This window comes from Balaenoptera musculus, chromosome 4 (genome assembly GCF_009873245.2).
Source record: "Balaenoptera musculus isolate JJ_BM4_2016_0621 chromosome 4, mBalMus1.pri.v3, whole genome shotgun sequence".
Lineage (NCBI taxonomy): Eukaryota > Metazoa > Chordata > Mammalia > Artiodactyla > Balaenopteridae > Balaenoptera > Balaenoptera musculus.
The window spans coordinates 135,995,275-136,009,347 of record NC_045788.1 but is presented as its reverse complement, the minus strand read 5'-3'; the positions used below and the strand labels follow the sequence as shown (position 1 = coordinate 136,009,347).

Genomic DNA, 14,073 nt, shown 5'->3' with positions numbered 1-14,073 from the left:
ATCAACAATTTTCACACCCAACAGCACGTACAGGAATACCAACTGCCCTACATCTTACCAACATTTGCTATATCTTATTCATTTTAGATAATTTTTCCATCTTGATCTAATATATCAATACTTTTTGCATCTTGTTAAAAAAAAAACCCACCTAAATTAAAGGTTATGAAACTATTCTTGTTTTCATTTCGTTTTTGCCTTTCTCATTTAGGCTTAAAATCCATCTGGAATTGATATTTTGCTTCATATAAGAAGGAGAAGTTAATGTTCATTTTGTTCATACAGGTAGTTGAACCATCATTTTTAGAAAGATGATCATTTTCCTACTACACCTTTGTCATAAATCAGCTGACCATATGTATAAAAAGCAGGGATTTGTTTCTGGCTTCTCTATTCTATTTCACTAGACTATTTTTTCATTAATACCACTCTTTCACTACAGCTTTTTAAGTACTGATATTTAGTAGTATGAGTCCTCTTGATTTGTTGTTCTTTGTCTTAACTATCTTTGGTCTTCTGACTTTCCACATAAAGTTTAAATTAAGCTTGATAACATACACACACACCTGCTGGGATTTTTTTTTAACCTGGAATTGTATTTAATTACTTTGGAGAAAAAAATGACATTTTATAATATTCAGCCTACCAACTCCTGAACCTGGTATACCTATTTATTCAGATTTGAAATTTCACTCCACAATGTTTTATAGTTTTTAGTGTGTTGAGGTCTTTGCATATTTTATTTACTCCAAAGCACTTGCTTTTTTCATGTTATTATGTATAAAATTTTTTTGAATCTCATGGTTGTTTTTTTTTTTTTTGCTGGTAAACAAACTTCTGAATACTTCTTATCTAGCAATCTTAGACTCTGTATTACATTGCAGATTATTTTGGACTTTCTATATACTTGATACTGTCACCTACAGAAAATTATTTATTCCTTTCCAACCCTTATACTTTCATTTCTTTCTTTTTTGCCTTATTTGGTCTGGTTATTTCCTCAAGAACAATGGTGAATAGCTGATAACCTTATCTTACTCCCACTCTTAAGGGGAAAACTGTCAATAATTCACCATTAGGAACTGCTGTTTTTTTGCTAAATAGTCAGTATTGCTAATATGCCCTTTCTATTAATGGTTTTGTAAGAGTTCCCTTTTTTCCTACATCACAAATTGATATTGTGGTTTCTCAAGTGCTTTTTCTGCACCTATGAAAATAACCATGAGATTTTTCTTTAACATCAATGTGATGAATTACATTGAATTTTGAATAGTAAAAACCACATGTGCCATCTTGGAATACAATCCACTTGGTTTTAACGTATTATTCTTTTTACAAGTCACTAAATGGTATCTGCTGTTTAATTAAGATTTTTATATCTTAATCATGAAAGAGTGACATAAATTTTCTTTCTTGTAATGCATTCGTGAGTTCACTACTAGTTATGTGGTGTCTTAAAACCTTTAATGATTGTGTAAGCTGGTGCCGCCATATCCTTAAATGTTTGAAAGTATGTGGGAAATTTTTAATTTGATTCAGTTTGAAAGGAAGGTGTCCATATCATCTAAAATGGTCTAAAATTGTTCATGCTACCCCTCTATGTTTTTCTGTCTGTAGATCTGTAGTAATGTCCTCCTTTTCCTTTCTGATATTGATGATTATTTTTTTCCTTAGTCTTGCCAGATGCTTATAGACTGTTAATCTTACCAAAGAACAAACTTTGGGCTTTTGATTGTGTCAATTATCAACTTATTGTCTTCCAGTTCCAAACAGGGGTTTTTTTGGTTCAGTTTTGTGATAATGGAGCTTGATCCTGTAAACATTCATCCTTTGCCAGCCTGAGGAATGTTACACTGGGTTAACGGGACAATGAACCTACCAGGTGAGAACAGCAAGACACATGGCCTTCAGGTCTGGTGCTCCATTATTATTTGGCTGGAGCCCATGGCCTCCCAAAGGAGCTCCAGCTGTGCTTTCAGGCCACGCTCCTCCCTCCAGCAGCAGGAACCAGTTCCAGCATATGCTCACACCCTTGGGCAAAGACAGGTCTCCTCTACAGAACAGCTCCAGCCCAAGCCCACCCACATCCCCTGGCAACAGCAGGCCATGTCTACAGACCCAGACTGGCCAGGCCTTCTGGCAAGCTTTTTGCCATGGCAGGTAGCCTGTTCCTGTGTTTGTTATGACCTCTACAAAGAGATCTGAATCTCCGACATCAGGGACCGGGGACCCTCTCCTAGTTCCTTTATTGTCTACTCTTTTTCAACCTAGAGGTAACAGCTGCTGTTTTGTATCAGCTAGTTCTGGACATCTACTGTCCTCTTTTACCTCTCTGAGTGATCACCTTCTACTCCCTATATTTTCCCTGTTCAGATAACAGGGGTAGCTTCTGCCTCAGGACTATACTCTGAATATTTATTGACTTTCTCTATTGTGTGTTTCCTAATTTGCTGATTTTGCTCTTTATCATTTCCCTCCTTCCACTTTGTTTTTATATGAAGTTTGCATTCTTCTTCATAATATACGCTCATTAGGACAACTGTTTGTGCTTCCTAAATTTACAAGTAAAATTGATGGTCGTACTTATTTTATGGCTTCTGATCACTCTTAAAAGATATGAGCATTTCTGTCTCAAGTACATAGGACTAAGTTATCTTAAAGTTCCCATCCAAGATCAACGTTTCTGGATTTTATATTACACAAAAAAATGTTACCAAGAAAGCAGGAACTTCCTCTCTTTAGTACAAATCTCAAAAATACTTCATCAGTAAAGACAGAGGAGAATATATTTCTATTTGTGACGGAGTAGAATACAATCCCCAGGGATGAGAAAATGATTACATGCGTTTTCTACGCAAGCTTCCCACAAAACAGAAAGAAATCCAGCTTAGAAAAAGTTATGAAAGTATTTCCAAAATAAATTGTAAGAAGGCAGTCATTTAAATAGGTAACATACCTGTATTCGTTAGTATAATCAAAATCTTGTTTATTATGAGTCGGCTTTAGGAAATAACAGTCTATAATCCCCACTACTCCAACACCCATGTTGTTTGCCTGAAAAATAAAACTGGCATTTTAAACATGAAACATGATGCTCCAAACAATTATCCCTTCACCAAGATTTAAGATCTGTATGAAATATTTTCCTATATTTTATCTCATGATTCTCATGACATTTAGATTGAAAAACAGTGTCTGGTAGGTAATTTACCTTTCTGGGAGCTAACTCCTAAACATGTAACAACAGCTTTCCTCCAAAACCACTTCCACTGTTATCAAGTATTCATGTAGACAAGTATTATCATTCCCGATTTTACACTAGGGAAAAAAGATCCCCTCTACTGGGATGCAATTTCTTAGCTACTAAAAACCACAACTAACTCCTTCCTGTATCCATAGTGCCTAGCAAAGGCTTTGGCACATAATATTCCGTAAGTTTGTTAGATAAAAATTAAAGACATTTATCCAAAGTTACACATTCAGTTGTTAATTGTGATGAAGTAAAAACTTTAATTCAACTGACCTAGGTTTTTTTTTAAACCTGCTAGCTAAAACACTGAACTCAAAGTATCTGAGTCATTTTCTGATTATCTACATGTGATTAACACATGTACTTTGTTCACGACTATAGCTGAGTCTAAGTATAAAGAGAAAGAGTGAAATATTGACTTATGAGAATTTTCATAGATAACAACTATAGACAAAACCATGAAAACCTAATCATAATGCTACTGCACTAAAAACCATCAGTGGTTCCTCATTTCGTACAACTTGTAAACCACAGAACCCTTCAATCTTAGTTCTTTTTCACCTCCTTTCTGGCCTAATCTTCCTCTCTCCCATTCCCCACTTACCACCTGGTCCAGGCATAGTAACTCCCTTAATGATGCCATCCTCTCAGAAGCCTCTTTCTTTTCCTTTGCAGACATTCCTTTCTCTGTCTAGAAAGCTCTTGCCAGACTTTCCAAAACAGTAAATCAACTCAGTCTCATCTCAATCACCACTTTCTCCAAGAAGCCCTTTCTGCTGCTCCAAGGATATACCACATTCCCCTCATCAGAAAGAGCTCTGGGGCTTCCCTGGTGGCACAGTGGTTGAGAATCTGCCTGCTAATGCAGAGGACACGGGTTCAAGCCCTGGTCTGGGAAGATCCCAGATGCCACGGAGCAACTAGGCCCGTGAGCCACAACTACTGAGCCTGCGCGTCTGGAGCCTGTGCTCCGCAATGGGAGAGGCCGCAATAGTAAGAGGCCCGTGCACCGCGATGAAGAGTGGCCCCCGCTCGCCGCAACTGGAGAAAGCCCTCGCACAGAAACGAAGACCCAACACAGCCAAAAATAAATAAATTAATTAATTAATTAATTTAAAAAGAAAAAAAGAAAGAGCGAGCTCTGGGGGCATGTGCTGTACCTTTTCATCTTTTTATGCTGAGCATCTAGCGTGGAAAATCATACCAAGTGTTTAATAAATGTTTACTGAATCCAAATACTACGACCAGTCCATCTTCTGGTAAAGAAAAACATTAAAAGTTGGCTGTAGGGCTTCTCTGGTGGCACAGTGGTTAGGAATCCACCTGCCAATGCAGGGGACACAGGTTCCATCCCTGGTCCGGGAAGATCCCCCATGCCGTGGAGCAACTAAGCCCGTGTGCCACGACTACTGAGCCTGTGCGCCTAGAGCCCGTGCTCTGCAACGAGAAGCCACCGCGATGGGAAGCTCGCGCACAGCAACGAAGACCCAATGCAGCCAAAAATAAAATACATTTATTTAAAAAAAAAAAAAAGTTGGCTGTAAAAGCTTATTTTTTACAAGGTTAAACTTAACCAGAAATTATATATAATGCAAATTTAACTGGGTTGGAAAAATGGATTATGTACCTTAAGTCAAACACTTGAGAAATAAGGCCTATTACCAAAAATACATTTCCAATTACCAGTGAAATTCAGAACTTTATAATTATACAGTATTTCTGGCAAAAATTACTATTCCAATTATAAATAAAACTTAGCATTTTAAATAAGTTATTGATACCTTGTATCATGGTTGTCATATTTCTGGATTTATTTTTCTAATTGAAATCAGTGGTTATAAAGAAGAGCCCAACAAAGTTCATTTACTTTTTTAAAAATTGAAATATAGTTGATTTACAATATTATATTAGTTTCAGGTGTATGACACAGTGATTCAATATTTTTATATACTCCATTTAAAATTATAAGATATTGGCTATATTCCCTGTGCTGTACAATATATCCTTGTAGCTCATTTATTTTATACATAGTAGTTTGTACCTCTTAATCCCCTACCCCTATCTCCCCCTGCCACCCTGCCCCCACTGGTAACCACCAGTTTGTTCTCCATGTCTGTGAGTCTGTTTCTGTTTTGTTACATTCATTCACTTTTTATTTTTTTGATTCCACACATAAGTGGTAACATACAGTACTTGTCTTTTCCTGACATATTATACTTCATTAAGCATACTATGTTCCAGGTCCATCCATGTTGTTGCAGAGAATTTAGAATGAAATAAAATGAACAGAAAATGAACATCACAGAATTGGAAAACAAAATATGCCTGGACTTAAAACCTTTAACAAAGCTGAATTTCAGAATTTATCACAAATTCTTAACACCCACCACATACACCAAAAAAATTTTCTGTGAAAACAGGTAAAGGATAAACAGATCAACATAGTGGGCAATGTTCACCATCCTAAATTAAATTCTACAACAATGGAAGTGGTTTAGGAGGAAAACTCTGATATATTCAGGAACTAACTCCAGAAAAGTAAATCACCTATCAGATCCTATTTTTTAAGCTACTGAGTCAACAACTAATTAAAACCAATCAATTTTATTCTAGCATGAAAAAAATCAAGGATCCTTTTCCAAGTGTAGAGAAAATATCTGCACCTGTGCCTGAAGTCTAAGGCGAGTTACTTATTAGCCCCAATTCCCTCACCTGTAAAACAGAGATAAAATGTTCTGTCCTCAAATTAATATAAAAGTGTTCTAAGGTCAAGTGCCATACCAATGTTATTAAAAACATTGACATTTAAAAGTCATTAGGCAAAAAGCACATTATTTCACATCTGACCCGATAACATGTTATCCTAACTTTTATAAAAGATACAGACATTTTCAGATATAAACTTACCCTTAACTGACATCCAACTTTTTCATAAGCTTTGATGAGTCTATTTCTGTGATACATCATTATCCCATAATGATCTTTATTTCTGCAGTTGAATCCAAAAGTAATTCTCACAGTTTTATTAGTCTTAAATGTTAAGGAAAATTCTGAACACACCACCTCACTCCCTTTAAACCACCCTTCCTATTTCATTATTTATTGAGTCCAAAGGTGCAAAAAAGGGCAAAAGTTGGAGAGGATTAGACTCTATCAGGATAAAAGGAGAAAGGGGGAAGGGAAATACACTTGACTGATACCTATCTATATACAGCATCATAACAAGCAAAATAAAGGATACTAAAAATTTGGGTCGATAAATATCACGTTCAATGTAGGCAAGACTCTTCGAAACTAGCTGTGTCTTCACTTTCTGTCCACGCAAGATGATCTGCATTCGTGGCTTTAGATATAATATACTGCAGTAAGCCTGCAAAGACACACAATTATCTGTCCTTTCCAAATAATTATCTATGGATTTGTTCAACATTACTTACGCATGTATTTAAAAAGAAAGCTACTGCCTTGCTTTGATAAAAGATGTATTAACTCTTCAATAAAATACTATAGACTATAAAGGTGTATTAGTTAATATCTGAACACTTTTTATTAAAAACAAGCTCAATATACTGTAGCCAGTAAAAATGACTTACAGAAAACAATCTACTGAACTACATAGATGTTGATATGTTAAGTGAAAAAAGTTAAAAAAACAGCACGTATAGTATCATTTCATTTTAAAAAAATGTTTATGTGTACAAAAAGGACTATTTTCTGACTCTCCTGTCAAAACTATATATTGCTATTATAATTTTAAAAGCATCAATAAATTTTATTTGGGCAAAAATAAGCAAAATCTAATATAAACAAAAGGGACTATTATAAGCTTGAAAAGGAAAAAAATCATAAATAATGCACCAACATTTAAGCAGAGTAGACAAACAGCACTTTTTCCATATGAAGCTGTAAATATCAGCAGTCATCTAAATGTGTTTTCAAGTCTTTTTTTTTTTTCTTTCTTTTTTTTTTTTTTGGCCGCGCTGAGGCTTGCAGGATCTTAGTTCCCTGACCAGGGATTGAACACGGGCCATGGCAGTGGAAGTGCCTAGTCCTAATCACTGGACCACCAGGGAATTCCCTAAACGTGTTTTCAATTCTTAATACGTGGAAGTTTAGATACCTTAGAATTGTGACCAAACTTTGCATCCTAAAACATGTTAAAATATGATCTCCTGTGCCTTCCTCCAAGCTATCAGAAATCTCTGAGGGAAATGAATTGAACAATTCAAGAAGGATATATGAAAAGTTCAACACAAACTAAAATTTGAACATTTCTCTTATTTTTTTTTCCTGACTCCTGATTTCAAAATTAGTGGTGTTTTGCCCGTTTATAAAATTCATTAATGATATTTTAAAACATTTTTTTCATGGTACACTAACATTATACCATCTGCTCTGGTTACCTCTGGATATTCTTGAGTTAAGATTTTCTTAACAACTAGGACATACTTCACTAACACACTGGGGTATATCAAGGAATAGTAATAGCTGCCATTGTAGTTGCTAGAATCTCAGAAAAAATTACATAGTATACTTGTAAACGTCAAATGAATCCTTAGCTTGGGGTTATGAAATAATTTTAGCACAAAAAAAGGGAAAAGGGGAATTCCCTGGTGGTCCAGTGGTTAGGACCACTCTCCCTGGTCGGGGAACTAAGATCCCACATGCCGCAGTGCAGCCAAGAAAAACAAAAAGAAGGAGAAAAAAAAGGGAAAAGTTAGTAGTATATGTCTTATCATAGTGACTAAGAAACTTAATATTCTTTGTTTTAATTAATTTATTTATTTTGGCTGCGTTGGGTCTTTGTTGCTGCGTGGGCTTTCGCCGGTTGCAGTGAGCGGGGGCTACTCTTTGTCGCGGTGCACCGGCTTCTCATTGTGGTGGCTTCTCTTGTTGCGGAGCACGGGCTCTAGGCGTGCAGGCTCAGTAGCTGTGGCACACGAGCTCTAGAGCGCAGGCTCAGTAGTTGTGGCGCATGTTCTTAGTTGCTCCGCGGCATGTGGGATCTTCCCGGACCAGGGCTCGAACCCGTGTCCCCTGCATTGGCAGGCAGATTCTTAACCACTGCGCCACCAGGGAAGCCCGAAACTTAATATTCTTATTATATCAACACTGTTATATTGAGATATTAATTCCTTCAATCTTAAAAACATTCTCATCTCTAAGGTCAAATCTCAAAGATATTTATCACAAAATTATATTAACATGCATTACGTATAGGCTATACATAATTTATTGCTTTAGGGTATCAATAATGTGTGTGTGTGTTCTAGAGAATATTTTAAATTTTTAAAGACACACTCTGAATCTGGCGTTTTGATTGAATCAATCAATATGGCCATCACATAAGGATTCATTTGACGTTTACAAGTATACTATGTAATTTTTTCTGAGATTCTAGCAACTACAATGGCAGCTATTACTATTCCTTGATATACCCCAGTGTGTTAGTGAAGTATGTCCTAGTTGTTAAGAAAATCTTAACTCAAGAATATCCAGAGGTAACCAGAGCAGATGGTATAATGTTAGTGTACCATGAAAAAAATGTTTTAAAATATCATTAATGAATTTTTGCAAACTGATTCTAGTATTCCCAATTCAAATAATTAACCACACAGTGAAAGAACTTTTACAAGCACTGTTAAGACCTGATGATTTCGCAATTAAAAAACTTTTCTAAGCAAATAAAACAAGCAGTGTGCACAAGACAAATTTAATAAACTGGTTCATGTCTGAGATACTTAGAGATTTCTGGCAGCATTTATAATACAAGTGGTTAACAATTTCCATTATTTGATGATATTCTCATTCCCACAAAGAGAGCTGAATACATACCCTCAGAGAATAGTCACTCTCAGGGGCAATTTGGTCCATCCTTTCTTGCTTCTTGTACCCTTTCTTCCCTGCTATCTCATCTAAATCTTCTGGAATTCTGATGTCATATTTATCCTTATCAAAATCAAACTCTGTTGCACTTTTGTAGCTGCAAAAATAATTTTTTTAAAAGAGCTAAATTTTAACTTCACCATAAGATAAGCAAGCAAATAACTTTTAGTTAGCAAAACAAAACACGAACATGTGGTGGGAGTTAAGGTCAGAGGAGTTGGAGGGAGGGAGGGAGGAAGGAAATCCAGAAGGTACAGAAAAGAACTGTATTCATTCACACATTGCCATTGGGAATGTCAAATGATAGAGCCACATTCTGATAGTTTCTTAAAAAAATAAACATGCAACTACCATATGATTCAGCAATTACACTGCTGGGCATTTATCCCACAAAATGATGACCATACTCCCACAAAAACCTCTATGCACATATTTTATAGCAGGGGTCTCCAGCCCCCTGGCCTGTTAGGAACCTGGCCGCACAGTAGGAGGTGTAAAGCTTCACCTGCTGCTCCCCATCACTGCATTACTGCCTGAACCCCACCCCTCGACCCTGTGAAAAAACTGTCTTCCATGAAACTGGACCCTGATGACAAAAAGGTTGGGAACCCCTGTTTTATAGCTCTATTTGTAATAACTGAAACTTGTAAACAACCAGATTGGTAAACACACTGTGGTCCATCCATATAATGCAATTACCACTCAGCAAGTAAGAGGAAGCAAACGGACACACACAAGAACCTGGATGAATCTTCAAAAAATTATGCTGAATGAAAAAAGCTAATCCCAAAAGGTTTCACACGGTATGATTCCAGTTACAGAATATTCTTGAAATGACAGTTATAGAAATGGAGAACATGTTAGAGGTTGCCAGGGTTTAAGGAAGGAGTGGGTGTGGATATAAAAGGGATCCTTGAGTTGATGAAATTGTCCTGTACCTTGACTGTATCAATGTCAGTATCAACAGTACTATTGTACTGTAGTGTTCCAAGATGTTATCATTGAGAGAAACTGGGTAAAGGGTACATGAGATTTCTTACAACTACATATGAATCTACAATTATCTCAAATTAAAAGTTAAAGAAAAAATGGTGGTGGGGATGGGAGGGGCAGGGAAGAAAGTAAGAAAAAGAAAATAAAAGAAAAAGGGAATACAGGTGGTCAGAAAAACACAAGAATTAAAGGATTTTAGTATTATCACTATTTGTGCTTTATTCCTATGGTTCAACAGATCTTAGATCTCTCAATATCACACATTTACCCTAAATTTTAAAACTTTATTTGCAAAGGATTTTATCCTCACAAAGATTTAGCAACACAGAAGTCCCACTTATATTATTTTTCTCAACAGATGCTAAATTGTGCTTAGCTTTATGTAATTAACCAAACAGACAAAGATTTCTCTAACTTACTCTAGTTGGGACTTGTTGGCTGGGCTTTTCGTTTCATTTCTTTTTTTTTTTTTTTTTTTTTTTGAGGAGAGGGATGGTATAACCAAGAGCGAAAATAGAGTGCTATGGAGACAGAATGGCAGGGCTAGGACATTTATTTTTAGTGATATGAAATTATCTCAAATTGAAGCCAAAGTAGCCTCAATAAAATACCCTTGGAAAAGGTAAATCATTAACTATGCCATAACATGAGGACCTTCCAATATATTTGCACTCTGTGTAACAAAGCATGAATGTAATGAAATTATTCCCGCACATGCAGTTTACTTCCCAAATGGTGAACAACTAGCTGAGGTCTACCGTTTACCTTCTGAGATTCCAAATGATGATCCTCGTCCCCTTCTTACCGATGATAGCTTTAAGTTCTGCCAGTAATTTCTGTTCCGTAGAAAATAGAGAATGTTCCAGAATTGCAGCAAGACTCGCTTTTGATTCTGTTAAATTAATTATCTGTTGTATATCCTAAGTTAAAGACTTAGACCAACGATGTATTTTTCACAATTACGATATGGAAACCAACTCAAACTAACTGAAACACCATTTCCTAAATTATTTTCTAAATTTTAAAATGATAGTGTGATTTCAAATGAACACCAAGAAGGATAAGTATGCAGAAGTTTATTATTATTCCTACTTTAATTATTTCCAATATTTGAATGTTTATACAGAAGACATTTTCCTAAGGATATCTTGCTTTTCATGGTTTTTGGTGAAAATTTCAAGCTAGATCATAAGCTTATCAGACCACAAAAAGACTAAAATAAAGAAGCTTAACATAAAATGCAATCGCCTTATGCTAAGGATTTCCATGACACAATTCCAACAGAGAACACAAAGGGACAAACATTTAGCCCAGATGTAGAGTAGAGGCAGTGGATAGGAACAAGAGCTAGAATGAACAAGAGCTAAACAAGAATCTGGAGGAGGGCAGAAGGATGGAATGGTTCAGATTATTGCCTCATAGTTTCAACTTCAAAATCAAAAGGATATGGTCTTTGTTGAATGCCACTATTGGGACAACAACATGTTCTGCTTTTATGACTTCCAAGTAGGTCTGAGACAAGAAGCCCACGCTCATGCTTTCTTCATTTTTGGTAAAAACCATTGCATCTTTACCCAAACGCATAGAACCTGACTTGAAGCCATTCCCATACAATCCAACTGGGACGTGACCATTCATGGTGACTTTGTCACTGAAGCCAAAGCTAGAAAGAAAAAAAAATTTAGTAAGTATGTATAATCTTCATTTATTTTAATTCAAAAACTGTAATACCAAGTAAAGTGCCTAAGTTTGAATGTTAGCCTCATCCTTCCTTGCTATATAATCTTGGGCAAATTACTTTTAATCTGTATTGATGTGTTTCCCTATCTCTGAAACAAAGGAAACCAAATCCACATTATAGGGATGTAAAGATTACACATACTAAAACAGGAGCTCATTGCCTGGCACATCCTAGCTAAATGGCTGAATTATAATTTAGGCTCCAGGGACCTTGAGATTTCACCCTATGAAATCTCTTCCTCTAAGTGTGAATGATTCTCTTGTTCTCAGCAAGCCTGTCGTACTGTGACTATTGATCGGGTGAACCTGCCTTTGTTATCAGTGTAAGGAGTATTTGAGAGACAGCAGAAAGGCCTCTGAGGCAAATCCTCCCTCTACCTCATACCTGTACTATGTATCTTAGCTTCTATTTCAGGCACATTTGGCTTCGTCCTGACATCCTATTCTGTGACCCTAGAGCCCAAGCCCTTACGACTATGCTACTTCCTCATCCTCTGTGTCACTTTAAAATTACCAGTCCCCATTCCCCAAAGTGGTAAGTTTTATTGGAAACAGTAGCTAAAACTATTTCCACTAAAGCACAAACAACTGATGTCAATGTGCTACAACTCTAAAGGAATGGTGGAATTTTAGATAAGTCAGACATGGGGAGCGGGTGATGAGAATGGCAGGGACTGCTTAATAATCTAACAGCAGTAGAAAATGACGGACGACTTAAGAGAATAGAGCACACTGTGGGTATAGCATTTCATGTTTAAAAAACAAAAACTACAGGCTCTAAGTATGACACATGAAACACCTGAACCAGGTAAAAGCAATGATTTTAAGGAGTGTGACACTTTTACATACCTCAGCATTTTATGTAATTTGTCTGAAGTCATACCATTCCCATTATCAGTAAATGTCAGGCATATATGGTCATTTATCACTGTTTTGTCAATCCATATCTGTTTAGCATTCACATCAGGATCGTAAGCATTATCTGAGAAACGAAAGTTTTGCGAAATTTTGATTTTGCATTTTAAAGAAGAGCAATTAGTTCAGAACAACACTTTAACAAGCAACAGAATATATTTTAAGGAAAATTTAAAAGCTGAAATGTTTCAGAACTCCTAAGATTTGACCATTTGAAATTAAACTGTACTATGCTATATATTGTTCATTGACTATTACAGAATTAACTCTATCTAAAGCCCTCCATTTGTTATATAGAGAGCAGACACTGGTACCCACTACACTGAAAAGGTGTAAAGCCAGAAGAATCACTGCACTGAAGAGATGATCAAGACAGGAAAGTCTTCTTCTGCCCAAAGAACTAGCCTAGCTATCACAAGGGAAACTGAGAGCTGCGTGTCAACAGCACTGCAAGTTAACATGGAAGGTCCACAACAGTTACTGAATAAATGAGAAAGCAGTATGCTAACCTATACACACAGATGAAGGTTTACTTCTACACAGTTCTTCAAATTGTAGCCCTTTTCAATCTAACAGAAGTTTCTGGTGGCTGGTACATTTTTCTCATCTCTGTACACCTCACCATTTAACACCCTTGCCTAGCATACTTGTTTCTCTCAGAATAGGTAAGTAAGAGGAATATCAAAGAAAAATGAAAAAATTTTCAACAGTAGTAATAATAAAATCAACTTGTGAAAAAAAAAAAAATCAACTTGTGAACTATCTAACATCTATCAGAATATCCCTAACTGACTAAAAATACCTTTGAGGTATATTTTGAAGTCTTCATTATAATATAAATAATGGTTCTCAAACTATCCTTCCGTAAGCCTTCAATTACAATCAAATAATCTTTTTCATCAACTACCTTAGCTTCATAAAAAAACTTAAAAATTCGATACACCACAAAGAGCACCATGACTTTCAGTTGCCCTAACCCAAAGCTAGAGAAGCACTATGTATGAACAACCCCAGGCTACATAGCTCCTCCGGGTTGCCATGAAAAAGAATGACCGTGAATAGTTGCAAAGTTATCTCATTTGCACTTCAGAGTCTACATCGGAACAGCACATGTTAGCTGAGAGACTCTGGAAAATCTAACTTCACCAAAGAAAAGAAGGGTTCTCAAATTTTCTTTCTTTTCTTTTCCTTGCACATCCAACATAGGACTCTTTCTTGATAATGAATCTAAAGTATATCTAAGAATTCCCAAGAATTCATGTGCATTAATTTTACCAAGAAATAAAAAA

General features: G+C 36.1%; 1 protein-coding gene across 2 annotated transcripts in view; it reads right to left on the bottom strand.

Moving 5' to 3' along the window:
* The window catches only part of MORC3 (MORC family CW-type zinc finger 3), a 39,570-nt gene that overhangs the window by 16,276 nt on the left and 9,221 nt on the right, over positions 1–14,073 (bottom strand). For both annotated transcript variants that reach the window (XM_036850208.1, XM_036850209.1), the window contains exons 3-9: positions 12,719–12,851; positions 11,578–11,792; positions 10,895–11,042; positions 9,086–9,233; positions 6,492–6,620; positions 6,158–6,280; positions 2,957–3,054 (exon numbers count right to left, since the gene is read on the bottom strand). In XM_036850208.1, coding sequence (XP_036706103.1) covers positions 2,957–3,054; positions 6,158–6,280; positions 6,492–6,620; positions 9,086–9,233; positions 10,895–11,042; positions 11,578–11,792; positions 12,719–12,851 — 994 coding nt within the window. The remainder of the gene's footprint in view (positions 1–2,956; positions 3,055–6,157; positions 6,281–6,491; positions 6,621–9,085; positions 9,234–10,894; positions 11,043–11,577; positions 11,793–12,718; positions 12,852–14,073) is intronic.